We start from the raw sequence: 16,937 nt of genomic DNA, 5'->3' as shown, positions 1-16,937 counted from the left end.
CTTGTGTTATCTAACCAATGGCCAACATACAAACCCACTTTGATAAAACCAGTGTTCCTGCTACAATAGACTACCCATTGTACCAGTCTACAGAAGATATCATTTATCAGGATATGACATGTAACAAAATGTTTACTTGGGAGTACAGCTGGTGTACAGTTCTACAGGGACGGATGGACAACACACTGACAAATAGCACACTGGCAGATAGATACCCCAGTGGCAGAAAGATATTCCACTGGCATACGCTGACTGAACTGGCAAGGCTGAATGGTTAATGGGTGACTGACTGAACTGCATTTGTGTATTTCCCTGTTACAAGCTCGACATGCAGCTCTCTTGATTTAGTTTTTGTTTTATTTTTTAAGTCAATAGGGTGTGCTGTATTTTTGCCACATAGTTTGGAAGCTGTACATTCATGCTGAGCTGGTCACAAATGCTTTGTGTTGAATGCGTGACCATGGGCTTGTTTGCCCTGTGATATAAGTGTAACTGCACGCGTCTGAATGTCTTCCCACGTGATGTCACCTGCGGCGTGGCGGTTCCAACACAGGCCACACCAGGCCTGTCACTTGCGGACTAAACTCCCCCACGCAGCCTCAGATGCGGGCCCATGCCTGCGTCCCATACCGGGCGAGCCTTCTCTCTTATACAAAAGCAGCTCCATGATAGCACTGCTGTGATACCGGTCCCAAAATAAACACTTATCTCATGACCAGAAAAGATACAGTTAAAGTTATGTCACCAAGATGAGTTGTACAGTCACAGGCTAAACAATTATTGTTGCCTCATCGCTTGCTTATGTACTGATGTTGCAGTTATATAATGTTTGTTTTTGGAAGGTTCTACCATATGTTGCATAGTCTTGCTGGATAATGTGATCGCACATATTAGCACAATTTTTTTATGAAATGACAAGATCAAATACATTTTTACAATACCTTTGTATAAATAACAGTACATACTACTACTACTACTACTACTACTAATAATAATATTTATATTTAACAGTATACAAAGTTTTCGCTCTATAGGTTTATAATGTTCTCTGTTTAAAAATAAGTGGTGGGGCTTTGGCCCATCTGCAGCAGTCGCCCACCCCCTTGGGGCACATATGTAGGGCAGCATGCCACTTGCATACGGCCTCCGTGCCCTCGAGATGCCATGAGTGCTCGGGCTGCTGCCAATATTCCGGCCCAACGTGAAGTGTCCGGAGTGCTAGCACCCTCTCGGTCCACCCCGCAGCAGGACGGCGTCGCGGGGCAGCGGCAGGGAGTGAGCAGCGGGGTCTTCGAGCCGGCCCGAAGGAAGCAGTGGATGGCCGGGCCGCCTGGCCGGGGGCTAAAAATACCAGCGGCATGGCTGAGTCACACGGTAGCCTCGGCTTCCTGTTTTCACTCTCCCACGTTTACTTCCCAGAGAGATAGCGGGAGATAGTGAAAGAGATAGAGAGGGGGAAGGAGAAGCCTTGTGTCTGCAGTGTGATACTGAGGAATACCTGCTTACTCATCAGTGTCAATTTCCCATCCAAAGAGGGTGGCAGATGGGGAGAGAGGATGCAGAGCAGCAGGACGAGGCTTCCGATCGGAAGCGCAGGCCTCCGTGTCTCTCGGATGAACGCGCGATCCCACAGGTTGTTCGTTTGATAGGTTAACAGCCTGTTGCAGAGACCAGAGCCTGCTGATAGCGTCAGGCTGAAAATGCAGGGGATTGTGGAACCGTAGCTGGGTTTCGACCGAATCGCACGCAACTTTGTGCTTTCCTGTCCAAAAACAGAGAAACAGAACGGTAAATCCCATAAAGTTCCCGGACCAAAACTGTTATGAAAAAGTGCGTCTTTAGACTGATTCCACAAAAGGTGCTGAACCATTCAGTGTCATTCTTCAGAGAGCTTGGCATGCTTTCTGCATCCTGAACCAGCACAAATCTCAACAATAGGCACCTTTCACTCTTATAGCCTGTAGTTAGTGCTTCTAGCAATCTTTTCTCTGTATCCTCTAATATCTTCCGGTAGATGCTTAAGTGAGTTGTGTACATACAACAATATGTCGGGACGAAGCTGTACTGTCTGTACTAACTGTACAGTACAAAACTGAGAACCCGTTTGACGCAATGCCACGATCTAAATTTTTTTATACAGTGAATGCCGTCATAAACAGCTGCAATGGGCAAACACACAGAAAAACCTCTCACTGGGATTTATTGTTAGAAACTTAACAAAAAATCTTTGTTAAGTTTTACTATTTATTCCTTGTGTGTCTGCGTGCTTAGTAAAGATTCTGGCACCTTTTACCTAGTATAAAACGACTGGTAGAACTAACCCCGGGTTATTTTAATCCCGTGCGAAATGCCTTATCAGTAAATATTCCGTCATATAACAGTAAAGAGATTTCGTGCTTTTTCTCAAACATGGATGCACTTACTTGCATTATATAGTTTGCGTTTACATGTCAAAGGCCTTTTCAGAGGAGTGACACTTTTGGTATCTTTAGGTCAATTTTACTGCCTGTAAGCAATCTCTGCACAAATCTCTGTCATTTATGCTGAGATTTCGGATGTATATCTGGAAAACTAATTTCGATTCTCAGAGAAAAACAAACATTTTGTATTCAGGAAAAATTTCATTACTGCAATGGAAAAATTCCTAAGTATTTGAGTTTCTTTAAAACATTAATTCAATGAACTTTAAATATCCAATTGCACAATAAAGATTTTATACTGCTGTGCACTCACTGTCATGTTTTGGCTTTATAAGTTTAGATGTATTCCATTTTATTATTAAGAAGGGCATGTAAAATTTGGATAATAATAATAATATCAGTCAGATTTTTTTGTTATATTGTCTGAGTAGTGGGATGAATTTTGCAAATGTAGTATTTTCATATGTTTGCTTTGTGAGGGTTTGTGTTTTGCTCATTAGTCCATGGTTTTGCCGTTGGTGTGGACCTGTAGCACACTGTTCAAGTCACAGCACGTCCAGCCGTGGTATGCAGTATTACCTGTGAAGACGCCTCTGCACACTGCTCTAGATTTGATCTTTTTTCTACCTCTTTCTCTCTTTATTCTCTCTGCAGGCATCTCAGAGTAGTAGTTTGTGCCTCTTTAAGAGTCTTTTCTGAATTGCACACTAATATGCAGATCCTCTGGGGTTAAGTGACAGGAGGGTAGGAGAAAGGCAGCGTGTTTCCTGATGTTCACATACACACACACACACACACACACACACACACACACACACACACACACACACACACACACACACATATATATATATATATTACCATTACATATACCATGTCAATGTACAGCATGTGTGATTGATCACTGATTGTGTGTGGTTGTGTGTGTGTGTGTGTGTGTGTGTGTGTGTGTGTGTGTGTGTGTGTGTGTGTGTGTGTGTGTGTGCGCGTGTGTTTCCGTCCATTTTTGCTTGCATCTGTGTGTGTGTGACAGCATGAAATACAGGCCCTGGGCAGGGGGGGACTTTCTGTAGCAGAAGATGTTAGCTAGATGAGGCAGAAGGGAGAAAGACAGACAGGGGACGTGGTCCAAGTTTAGGCTCTTACCATCTCTGCCTCTTACACTTAAGCACATTCTTCTGAACCCTGTGGAGTACAGTGGCCTGTTTACGAATGTCCACCGCTTCCCTGATGTTGCACACACTGCACAATTGCAGGGCACGTGTGCATGTGAGAAGGGACGAGCGGGAGAAACAGCTTAGTAATATCCTCAAGCTAATTTACCATGTCACTACTGTTTTATTTACTGTAATGTTCATTGCTTTAGATAAGCCTGTAATTCGTAACACTGAAGCCAATAAAGGAGTGCATTCTGAGTTTTAAAATAGGATGGGTGAAGTGTTACCCAAATCTCAAACGTTCACTAAGGTGAGAGGCAGAACTGATCCCAGGTCAGCGTCTCTGAGCCTGCTTGTGCCATGCTGATTGTACCAGTGGCTTTGGGATAGTGAGCACAGCCTTAAATATTAAGATCAGAGGAAATGACTGTTTTAAATTTTATTTTTTGGTTTTATTGTGACTGCGAGATTTTGGCTGTAGGGCATGGGACAGGAAAGCTGCTCCCCATCTGTGGAAGACTTCTTATGTGTGTTGTGTGTGTTGTGTGAGAGAACAAGCTTTATTTGGATTACATAAAACAGAAGGGGTGAGGTGTGTGTGTGTGTCTGTGTGTGTGTGTCTTAGGGACTAAAAGATTTGGTATACCCTAACAGCTCATGTACACAGCCACACAAAAAAAGCTGTATTGTCAAAGTATTTAATTAAGTACAAATAGCTACATGTTTTTGAGTCACAGCACTCATGACCACAGTTGGCCCGTGGGGTGCTGAACTGCGACATTCAGTATACAACTGTGCAGGTGCAATTCTGAATCAGACGGCCTGTGCCAAGCCATGACTGCACAGCACTGACAAACCCCACCAAAGCTCCTCTTCCTGAGAGTGCTGCTTGCTGGGCACCGCGCTCCCACCACGGTGGCATGAGTCCAGGGAGAGCTATTGATTGGGAAAACCGAGGGGGCAGGAAACTGCAGTAAGAGCCAATATTAGGCTCCGCTTCTGCTGGCTAATGAAGCCATAACGGCAGCTCCATCCGAACCAGATTAAAGGAGGAAATGGAGGCAGGATGCACGGCTGAGAGGAATGGAGGGACGAGAGGCGTACATGAAAGGGAATGCGAGTGGTAGAGAGACAGACAGAGAGAGAGAGAGAGAGAGAGAGAGAGAGAGAGAGAGAGAGAGAGGGAGAGAGAGAGACACACACACAGAGGATATGTGTGGGTGTTAGGTTGGAGGCGCGCAGCAGGCTATCATGTAACCACATAGTTGACATGGGTTTACACAGGATGCATTTCATATCCTATTGTAAAGGATCTGTGAGGTCACACATGCAGTGCTTGACACAGTGTCTCAGCTCTTTACCTAAATATATGCTTGCTGGCATAGCCAAAGTATTAAGCTTAGATCCTCATTTTAAAGTGTTTTGCAGTGGCACAGCACACACACACACACACACACACACACACACATAGAGACATGTGTACAGGTTTTAATTATTTAATTGTGTTTTCAATGTGACTGAAGATATCATGCTGAAATATATCAAGGAGATGTTTGGAAATTGAATATCTGTTTGGAAGCTGAATAATACATGCATGTGCAATGGGCTACTCTGAGCCCTACTGTAAGGATTTCCAATAGAATCTGGTATGGCTGCCTGTTTTCGTTCAAATGGAGCAGGAGCCAACCCTGAACAATTCTGACTGAGACGCACTGGTTAAACAAGTGGCAGGGAGGTGGAGGTGTAGAGGAGTGTGGAGATGTGTGGAGGAGCTTAGAGGTGTGTGGAGATGTGTGGAGGTGTGGAGGTGCACTCCTTCTTGGTTGGAGTGAGACAGCTTTCTCATTCTCAATCACGAAGGCTCAACCTTGTTTTTTACACCTAACTCTAACGCTGTAATCCGTTGGCCTGGGAACAACACCACCCTTTACTGGGACACGTACGTCAGCGAGCGGAAAAGCCTTGGAAGATTTTCCTCAACCTAAAGACTCAGCCCGCTGCACTAAAGCAGAGGACTGGGGAGTTCTGAAAGGGGTCACCAGAGATGTGTTATGGGAGCACCTCACAGACGATGTTATGTGGAAAACCATAAAAATGATGGAGAAACTGCATATTTCAGCCAAACAAGCAGAATAATTTGAGCAGGCAGCAGAAGACTGTAACCTGATAAAGAGAAAAGCTATACAACACCAAGTCACAGATGTAAACCTTCCATATAGCTGTATACCTTACTTAAGAAATCGGATATAATGTCAGTATTTACGTGTGTGTGTTTGTGTGTGAGTGAAAATGTGTGTGTGTGTGTGTGTGTGTGTGTGAGAGTGTGTGTGTGCGAGTGTCTGTTTGTGAACGTACACAGACCAGGCCAAATTTAATTGCTCAGTTTAATTCATTTGCTTGTGCTTTGTGCTCCTGCATTGTCCCATGTGCTCAGGTACAAGTGACAAACCCCATTTCTATTGGCGCTCTCGGTCTTGGTGAAATGTGTGTGTGCGTGTGTGTGTGTTTGAGTGAATGTGTGGATGGGGCTATGTGCGTAGTAGTGTGCATCGTGGGAAGGGTGAGGAAGTTGTTAAAAAAATAAAATCACACAACAAAGCCACATTTTGTTTACAATACTTTGCTTACATGTCTGCTCTGGTCTATTTCGTAGAGACCATGTAAAGAATAAGACAGAAAGGAAGATAGAAAGGAAGTAAAATTTGATGTGCACATGTGAAGTACAAAGATCAGAGATAAAGAGATGCAGCAAAACAGAGAGAGACAGATGGGGAGAGAGAGAGAGAGATGGGGAGAGAGAGACAGAGATGGGGAGAGAGAGAGAGATGGGGAGAGAGAGAGAGATGGAGAGAGACCTGAGGAGAGAGAGACAGAGAGATGGGGAGAGAGAGAGATGGGGAGAGAGTGAGATGGGGAGAGAGTGAGATGGGGAGAGAGAGACAGATGGGGAGAGAGTGAGATGGGGAGAGAGAGACAGAGATAGGGAGAGAGAGATGAAGAGAGAGATGGGGAGAGAGATGAAGAGAGAGATGGGGAGAGAGATGAAGAGGGAGATGGGGAGAGAGATGAAGAGGGAGATGGGGAGAGAGATGAAGAGGGAGATGGGGAGAGAGATGAAGAGAGAGATGGGGAGAGAGATGAAGAGGGAGATGGGGAGAGAGATGAAGAGGGAGATGGGGAGAGAGATGAAGAGGGAGATGGGGAGAGAGATGAAGAGAGAGATGGGGAGAGAGATGAAGAGGGAGATGGGGAGAGAGAGAGATGGAGAGAGAGAGAGATGGGGAGAGAGAGTGAGATGGGGAGAGAGAGACAGATGGGGAGAGAGAGAGAGATGGAGAGAGACCTGGGGAGAGAGAGATAGAGAGAGAGAGATGGGGGAAAAAGATGGGGAGAGAGAGAGATGGAGAGAGAGATGGGGAGAGAGAGATGGAGAGAGAGAGAGATGGAGAGAGAGATAGAGAGAGAGATGGGGAGAGATGGGGAGAGAGAGACAGAGATGGGGAGAGAGATGGGGAGAGAGAGAGATGGAGAGAGAGAGAGACAGAGAGAGATGGGGAGAGAGAGAGATGGGGAGAGAGCGACAGAGATGGGGAGAGAGAGATGGAGAGAGAGAGATGGGGAGAGAGAGAGATGGAGCAAGAGAGATGGAGAGAGAAGGAGAGAGAGATGAGAGAGATGGAGAGAGAGAGAAGGAGAGAGAGAGAAAGATGGAAAGAGAGAGATGGGGAGAGAGAGAGAGAGAGAGAGAGAGAAAGATGGAGAGAGAGAGATGGGGAGAGAGAGAGAGAGAGAGAGAGAGAGAGAGAGAGAGAGGGGCGCCAGCTCTTGGAGAACACCAGCATTATGTTTTGTCTCTCAGTTGACAGTGTGTACAGTTGTCTGTACAGTGTGTGTATATGTGAGAGATGATACACACCAGAACCCTCCAGCAACAGAGAACGGCAGTAAAAGAAGAAACATACAGTTCTAAAGTGTGTGTGTGTGTGTGTGTGTGTGTGTATGTGTGTGCATGCGTGTATGTGTGCGTGCGTGCGCGTGCGTGCGCGTGCGTGCGCATGCGTGCGTGTATATGCACGTGTGTGTGTGTGCATGTGAGTGTGCGCGTGTGTGTGCATGCGTGTGTGTGTGTGCGCATGCGTGCGTGTGTGTATATGCACGTGTGTGTGTGCATGTGAGTGTGCGCGTGTGTGCGCATGCGTGCGTGTGTGTTTGTGTGTGTGCGTGTGTGTGTGCGTGCGTGCGCGTGTGTGCGTGCGTGTGTGCATGTGTGTGTGAGTGTGTGCGTGTGAGTGTGCATGCGCGTGCGTGCGCATGCGTGCGTGTGTGTTTGTGTGTGTGCGTGTGTGTGCGTGCGCGTGTGTGCGTGCGTGTGTGCATGTGTGTGTGAGTGTGTGCGTGTGAGTGTGCGCGTGTGTGTGCATGCGTGTGCGTGTGTGTGCGTGCGTGCGCGTGCGTGCGCATGCGTGCGTGTGTGTATATGCACGTGTGTGTGTGCATGTGAGTGTGCGCGTGTGTGTGCATGCGTGTGTGTGTGTGTGCGTGTGTGTGTGCGTGCGTGCGCATGCGTGCGTGTGTGTATATGCACGTGTGTGTGTGTGTGCATGTGAGTGTGCGCGTGTGTGCGCATGCGTGCGTGTGTGTTTGTGTGTGTGCGTGTGTGTGCGTGCGTGCGTGTGTGTGCGTGCATGTGTGCATGTGTGTGTGAGTGTGTGCGTGTGAGTGTGCATGCGCGTGCGTGCGCATGCGTGCGTGTGTGTTTGTGTGTGTGTGCGTGTGTGTGTGCGTGCGTGCGCGTGTGTGTGTGCATGTGTGTGAGTGTGTGCGTGTGAGTGTGCGTGCGCGTGCATGCGCATGCGTGCGTGTGTGTTTGTGTGTGTGTGCGTGTGTGTGTGTGCGTGTGAGTGTGCGTGCACGTGTGTGTGTGTGTGTGTGTGTGTGTGCGTGCGTGCGTGCATGTGTTAGTTAATGTGATTGCGAGTATGTGTCTGATGATGTGTTTGATGAGGAGGACATACACACAAGGGCATTTTTACCTCTTCTGAAGATATCGGTGGCAATCTTAACCCGCAGACAATCACAATAAACAAACAACAACAACAACAACAACAACAAAAATAAACAGTTCGTCCCTCTCATCAAACTTCACAAACTGACAGGGAGGCAGTCCTCTTATGACTGACATCAATTTATTTCAGGTTCCCTGCTATCAATTATCATTTTAACATAGGTCATTGGGCCACTAAGATGATCGACATTAGTTTATGAGGCAGAAGAGGCAGTATGAGAAGCAGGAGGATGAGAGGCAGGGGCTGTAGTCATGCTGTCCTTAATAGAGCGATAAAAGAACAGTGGAAAGCAACCTAATGAAACGTGTTATGAAGCTCTGTTCGATTTGCTTATATTTAATTCAATTTATTCATATATTAAGCAGAGAGATCTTTCCAAAATGGCCTCATCTTCAGAGGGCCCCTGCATAACAATAGGGCAAAAAACAAATAAATAATAAATAACTTAAACCTACAATAGATCATAAAATAATGATGTGACAAACAAAATTAAAACAGGACTGTAAACAGTGGCCTAAAAATGGCATCAAACAAATATTGGCATATAGAACTCACGACACTTTACAAGTCGCCTTACCAATGTAAATAGTTGTAAGTGCTGAACCACTACTGAACTGCATTAGAGAAGTCAGTTTAACAAAGTGTTAGAAGTTTCACAGTCTGTGGTCTTTACCTGGAATATCTTTCTAGAAAAAGGTCCACCTCTGTGCGGGATCTCTAGGCTACCCCCTCCCCCTACGCAAACCAGGCTGTAGAACCAGGAAGCATTGCATGCTCCCCCGCCACCCTGCCAGCCAGGGGTCTTGTCAAGCTGATTGGCCAGGCATTCAATGGTGTGGGGTGTGGGCGCCAAAAGAGGAGGACCCAGTCTGGTCACCCTGAGTTCTGCCTCGCTTAATATGCACAACAAAGAAGTATACTAGTCTATACAAGTTATAGATGGAAAAAAGTATTTTTGACTTCTTGCGGACAGTTGGAATGTTATGTAAAGTGGAGGGCAAGTTTTTAGAACATTTGAAGGAAACTGTTGGTGTATTAAAAAGATTTGGTATGATAAAGTTTGTTCTCAATGAAATATTTGTTCTTTTTCCCTCCACTGTACAGATAGACTTGGAGCCCGAAGGGAAGGTGTATGTCATTATTGACTTGTCTGGGTCTTCCAGTGAAGGTAAGAGACCCGGTATCATACTGAATGTTTGCATGGCCTGTGTTCAATGGTGTTAGAGCAAATAAATGTTTTTACATACATAAATACACGTTCTTTTGTTTCTTATCACAGCACTCCTGTAGCCATTAGCGCCAACTCAAGTATTATTATAAATGTCCCCTGGACAGGCTGAGGCAATTCTAAGTGAATTTGTTCTCTTTCACTTTTGGAGATTCCTGGTTATGTCAACAACAACAGAAAAAACCACTACTGAAGCTGGCCAACACAGCAACTCAACCTCTCGCATGTACCAAAAGCTCCTTCATAGTCCAGCAAACACGCAGGGTGCCGCCTGGTGCTCACCCAGCGGCTCCTTTCACGTCTCCACATGTGATGCTGAGTTTGTGGTTATGCAAGCCTGTGTCCTCGATCATGTGCTCTGCTGAAGCCTTGGGGGAAACGGTGTCGCATGATCCTTCTGAACCAGATACATTCTGGCCTAATTCCACCTGAATAACCTCAGGTGCACTCCCGCTTTACCACCGCTTTCCCATCATCCCCCGGCATTCATGACGGCCCGGTTAAGAAATTCGCTTACGCTCCCCACCCACTGCTCTGCTGTGAATGAAACAGTTCATATCCATGTCTCTCAAATATTCGCCTCTTTACTAACGGTAGAAATGAAATATCATCTCTTCACCGTTCCTGGTGTACGTCCTATGAAGTAAAGCCGCATAGCAGACACATAAAACTGACTTCTGTTCTTAAACTCCGCATATGTTACATTACTTAACAGCCTCATACCCTATTTGCCAGCTTTTTTTATTTAGTGAAAAGTAAGCCTTTCCTTCCAGCTCATGCAAAGGAATACAAAGGAGAGTGTGGATACTCAGACATTTGAGTAGTCATCCTCATTCCTAGAACCCAGATCCCCCATATCGACCCCCATGTGACAAGACTGTTTATGTGTGAACCATGACACCAAGGAGGCGCATTCACTTCTCGAACTAAAGTACTAATTTATCATGTTTGGGCTTCTTGGAAAACAAGCCAGAATGATGAATTAGATGTCCATATAGGACACAAAAGTGCAGGCTGAATAATTCAACTCCAGCATCAAGATCAGGTCAGATTATGAAGCTGGTAACCATGTGAGAAGAAGGTTCTGACAGTTTTCTGGTGTGGTTAGCTGAGACAGGAGTTTAAAAAAGTGTGAGAGTGTGCTGTCTCATTTTTTCATTTCATGCAGTATTTTGATGCTATTATTTGTTATTGCATCAGGAAGCTTAGAGGTTCCTGTGTTAAAAAAGTTAGATGAGTCAACAGAGATGGGTGGTGAAGAACCTTATCAGTTGCAGTTGACTGTTTTACATCTCCTTATCTGAGAGGTTTTAACGTGACAGGCCAACAGGCTCGCACGCAAGTCCATGCAGTGACGGTTTAAATGTCTTAGGAGAGTCATGGTGGAAAAAAACAATACTGACTAGAACCCTGAATACAGGCCAAGCATATAACGCTGCTCCTACTCATACCAATAATTCAAATGGGAAGAATATGACAACACCATCGGGACTTGCAGGACCTTTACAATGGAAAGCAGAAGGGCGCTCAGCCAATTATCCCAACCCATGTGGCCTTCATGTACAAATCTCCAAATCATGTTTTTCAGGGTGTGGTTAAACTGCGTGGACCAGGCCATCCGTTTGGCAATGAGACACACTGTTGCTATTCAATTCAAGTTCACACAGTTTGCATGATATAAACACCATTCCTTGATCAGTCAGAATCTCTTTTGGGATTCCTACTCAGGAGACAACATGGGAGAGTTCCTCCACATCACTGCACCACTTCCAAGCATCAGGACAAATATAAAGTGATGCCTGTGTGGTGTGTATTTCTAATGGCCCAACGTAGTACATGGCAGTTCTTTCGAAGGGCGCCTCAATTAAAGGGAGGGGGCATGTGGGCTCTGCTGGTACGGCTGGGATTGAGCATCTGCCTTTGTCTGCTTGCATCACTTTGAATGCAGACCAAATGAAAATAGGCCATTAGGCGATTTATTATCTTATACTGTCGTAAATGCCATGCCAGTAGAGTAGGCGGGAGGGAGGAAGAGTGTGGGGAAGAAAGAGAGAGAGAGAGAGAGAGAGAGAGAGAGAGAGAGAGAGAGAGAGAGAGGTGACTCCTGCCCCCGAGTGCATCAAGAGATGGAGATCCTGTAGTCGCCTTGTTCGGCGACTCCAGGCGGTGGCACTGAACCCACTGCACTGCCCCCTCAAGCAGGCGGGTAATGAACTGTTCTTGGACCGTGAGGGTGGGCTGTCGCCGAGGATAGGAACCGGCATCTGTGTTGCTCTAGAATGCGACGCAGGACGTCTTTCTTATTGCACGTCATACTCCCGCTGACAGATGCCGAGCCGCAAGCTCAGCTCAGCTGCATCCGGGGGAAGCGGGAGAACTACCCGGCTCTCCAGCGGCCAGTCACCGCGTGCACAAAGAGCTCCACATATGCCTGGAGTCGTTCCGCGGGCCACGGTCTTAGCACGTGCAGCCTGCAGCAGACCCTGGAGGGTCTGGTGGCTCTCCGCTCGCTCCTTTGTGAGCGCCTCGCCGTGGAGAAGCTGCTCCTGATAGCAGCACTTGGTGTTTGAATTTGTTGCTGGTTGGTGAGGGTCCTGATCAGACGACTCCATCTTTGTCCCAGGTTTTAGCACCACTGTAACACTTTGCAGCGTTACCTATGGAGGGTTAATCTCGGCATAGCAGGGATTGCTGCCTACATCCTCTGCACTGCTGCAGGGTGATGGAGAGTCCAGGGCTGTAGGGGGCAGGCTAGCGGAGGCCCCGCCAGAGTGCCGCTGTCACCTAGCTGGCCGCCGCCGACCATATCAGTACCTCGTCGTTATATTCACGCAGAGGAGTGAGAGAGAGGAGAAGAGAGGGAGATGTGGCATGATGGAAGACTGGAACACTGTTATGATGTGTTGTGCTCGCGGGCATATGCGGCTCTGTGTTTGCTTGTGAAGAAGCCGAGCCGCTGTGAAATCCGATCTGATCTAGCTCGCTCTCTCTCCTTTGCTTTGCTGACACACACCTCTGTATGCATGCTGCAAAGCTCTGGCTCTTCATGCTGCTCTGGCTTTTTCGCTGTGTCTTTGAAACCCTTTTCTAAGGAAACCATAAACCACTACGTATGCCACTCACATGCTTGTCATCTTACATTTTTGGACAGAGTATTCATATATGTCTTGCCTTGGAGCAAGCATTTGTCTTCACAACGTAGTATACTTCAGCGGCGGGAAACCACGCACCTCTGCATAATATTAGAACGAACGATGCGGCCTCCTGTCTACGACTGTTCCGTTTTTGGCTGTTTTCTTTTCTCGGGGTGTTCATTACCAAAGGATTCACTCAAGTGTTAAGGAAGTCTTGCGTTCCTAAAAAGGGGCAAATGTGAGTACATTGCATTTCAGTGGTACCTCCAGTAGCTGGAAGTATATCAGTTCCAAGCTGATATACGCTGAAGCCCAGCCGGCCCTGGCCATGGAGAAGCCACTGTCAGATAACCCTGACCCAAAGGTAGCAGAAGAAGAAGAGGAGATGCAATGCTCGCTTTCAGCAATAATCCTTAATGTTATACAGTCTGTTATACATTATACAGTCGCTGAGCAGGATCCATTCACACACACACACACACACACACACACAGAAATATGCCACGAAGAAGACAGACATGCTGGTGCAGGGATTAAAGATGATAAAAGAAGTAAATTAACAGTGAGATCCTATACAGCTAGAATGAATTTAGCTATGTGCGAAAGTACAGTTGATAACTGTGCCTATGTAGCGTGCTGCGGGCTGGCTGCCTTACTTCAGCCCTGCTCAGCATCACCGGGCCTCACACGCAATCGCACACGCACACACACCAACACCACGGAGAACACGGAGAGAGATGTGATTATGACAGCCTGGAGACACAAGAGAACAGCATATTCTATCAAATGAGTCACTGAGGAGATTCACACCCCCTGAATCCTGAATCACTGAATCATACTCGCTCTCTCTCTCTCTCTCTCTCTCTCTCTCTCTCTCTCTCTCTCTCTCTCTCTCTCTCTCTCTATATATATATATATATATATATATGTATATATATATAGAATATATACTGAATATGCTCTTCTCTTGTGTCTAGGTTGTAATATGCTTGCTTTTTATATATATATATATATGAAGCAAGAGTTTAAACAAAATTTTAGCAAAAAAAAAGTGACATTGTTATTGTAGAAAAGACGTTTACAGTAAGGAAGCAGTCAAACAGCTTTCTGATCCCACCTTTTATAGGCAGAATAGTTACAGTCCACTATTAATCACGCCATCTCACCTCCCTGATTTAGCACCGAATCTGATTGTAGATAATCCTCGCTGTGGCCATTTTTATCTTCTCCCTAAAATTCATAAGTCAAACAATCATGGACATCCTATTGTATCTATGTGTTCCTGCCCAACAGAAACTTTTCAACCAATTGTTCAGTCCTTACCTACGTATGGTAAAGACTCTTCACACTTTCTACAAATCCTTGAATAACTGAAAGAACAACCAACAGCTACCAACTCCCTATGTTTTTCAATTGACATTAAAAGTTTATATAATGAAGATGATTTGAGAACTTTAAAGCATTTATTGATGCAAGACCTGAGAAGAACCTCCCACAGATATTCCCTTAAAACTGTCAGAACTTGTGTTTGCTCTAAACTTCTTCACCTTTGACTCCAAGTACTACTCACAAATAAGAGGAGTTAGTATTAGTATTAATAATAAAATGAGACCATCCTATGCTAATGTCTTTGTTGAAGTTGTTAAGAAATCCTTAGCATATTTGAGATACACTGTTGACATTTTTGGTACTCCTACCAGCACATCTGAAGAGCCCAAACTGTTTATTTCCTCCTTCACCAAGTCCCATGCAGCTCTGGAATACACATGGAGTATAGCATGTCCTGGCATGAGGTTAACTTCTTTACATGTTTCAGTCAACTTTAGAACTTTTTTAGATGGTTCAGTTAAGTCTGAAAAGTCTGGTCTAAACCTATGTTATAAACTTATGGACTCTCATTCTTATGTGCAATACAACTATTCACACTGCAAAATCTCCATCCCTTACTCCTTCCCTTAGTCACAGCTTTTAAGACTTAAGCACATTTTAGTGAGAAAGAAGACTCCAGAAAAATATGGAAATGTGTGGATATTTGCATAACTGGATTTCCCAAGGAAATCATAGATAATCCCTTTGCTCATATTTTACCTGTTCAGAGAATGGAAGCACTGACCTATAAACAATCTGTTAAAACAACAAGAATTCCTTTGGTGCTCCCTTATCATCCTACAAACAAAACAGTTCAAAAATGAACGTGTGTCAGATGCGACAGTTCCTCCGTAGAATCCAAACTAGGGTGCGTAGATCAACAGGCAACTCTGCATGACTAAAATTGAATGATTTGCACAACAAAAGGGCCAGACGTCATGACTTTTTCAAAGCTGCGATATCAAAACATTGTGCTAAAGTGCACAGTGCACACAATGAGAGTAAAAACCTGGCAGATGTTTAGTCACCAGACTTTCATCAGTGCCCAAAAGAAAAAAACTTTGGCTCTGAAAACAAATGTATTTTTGTGGCTGGTTTGGCCCTTTGTCTTTTGGCGTGTGAATCATTCCATTTTTCAAATTTTATAGTTAAACAGTTCATAAACCAGGATGATGCAGATAATATACTTTAGGGACCCTCCACTAATCTCCTTTAAGGACCTTCCACTAATCTTTTTTAAGGAACTTCCACTAATCTCCTTTAAGGACCTTCCACTAATCTCCTTTAAAGACCCTCCACTAATCTCCTTTAAGGACCTTCCACTAATCTCCTTTAAGGACCTTCCACTAATCTCCTTTAAGGACCTTCTACTAATCTCCTTTAAGGACCCTCCACTAATCTCCTTTAAGGACCTTCCACTAATCTCCTTTAAGGACCTTCCACTAATCTCCTTTAAGGACCCTCCACTAATCTCCTTTAAGGAACTTCCACTAATCTCCTTTAAGGACCTTCCACTAATCTCCTTTAAGGACCCTCCACTAATCTCCTTTAAGGACCTTACACTAATCTCCTTTAAGGACCCTCCACTAATCTCCTTTAGAACTTTAGAATCCTGTGGAATGAATGTTATGATTGAGACATCTGGTTTTTCTAATATAAACTGGTTTCACCTCCTGGAACAAGCACTTTGCTTGCACAGCTGATGAAGGCTCTCTGTTCAAAACGTCCTGTTTTTCTGCAAACCTTGTGTACTTCACCTCTCTCTCAAATCCAAATACTATATGAGTTATCCATACAGTGTGTGTGTGTGTGTGTGTGTGTGTGTGTGTGTGTGTGTGTGTGTGTGTGTGTGTGTGTGTGTGAGAGTGAGTATATATATTTCACAGCAGATGATTCCTACATTATTTGGATCAAATGTGACAAGACTTATGTTAAAACCTTTTCTGTAAAAGAAATTTTACATTCACAATCAGCTGTTATGGGCCCTTTATTATTAAGATCATGTTAAATGAGAGAATGTTCAGTGTGATAGTCACAGTGTTATTTTGTGTGTTATTTTGTGTGGTTTTTTTGGGAATCCAAACCCATATCTGCATGTCTCAGTTGGCTTCTGTTTTTGCTCTCCACACATGAAGTGAAACAAACAATTCCCTGACTGCGGGGCTTCATTATGACAATGGAATATGCAAAGCAAATACTGTTAGGGTATGACAGACATGGAGCAGTGCAACCACAACACTATGGTACTTATAATATGCATGATAGAAAACAAATTTCACCGCATGAAAATTTGATCAGTAATATCTTGTTTATCAAATGTAACTGTTCAGATTCCTGCAGATGTCTCGCCGGTCCAGTGACCGTGGCTGCGTGTCCAAAGAGTGAGACTGAACCGGAGCGAGCATGAGCCGCTGCCCTCAACATGGCTGCCTTCATGGCCCATCATCACAGCGCGTTTTAATTCACACCTTCAGTGTCACCTGCTCCATGTGCAGGTATAATATGACCTCGGTAGCACCCCGGCCCAAATCTAATCCCAGTCAAGTCCCGGCCCAAATCTAATC

At 45.1% G+C, this 16,937-nt stretch overlaps 1 protein-coding gene across 2 annotated transcripts in view; it reads left to right on the top strand.

Annotated features, from left to right (window-relative positions):
• prkceb (protein kinase C, epsilon b) overlaps positions 1-16,937 on the top strand; it is a 70,196-nt gene that overhangs the window by 6,908 nt on the left and 46,351 nt on the right. For both annotated transcript variants that reach the window (XR_014126271.1, XM_027002512.3), the window contains exon 2: positions 9,748-9,811. Coding sequence is in view for 1 of the 2 variants with exons in the window: in XM_027002512.3 (XP_026858313.1) it covers positions 9,748-9,811 (64 nt within the window). In the remaining variant the exon portion in view is untranslated. The remainder of the gene's footprint in view (positions 1-9,747; positions 9,812-16,937) is intronic.

This window comes from Electrophorus electricus, chromosome 12 (genome assembly GCF_041902795.1).
Source record: "Electrophorus electricus isolate QZ-2024a chromosome 12, ASM4190279v1, whole genome shotgun sequence".
NCBI lineage: Eukaryota > Metazoa > Chordata > Actinopteri > Gymnotiformes > Gymnotidae > Electrophorus > Electrophorus electricus.
This window is presented reverse-complemented; position numbering and strand designations above follow the sequence as displayed.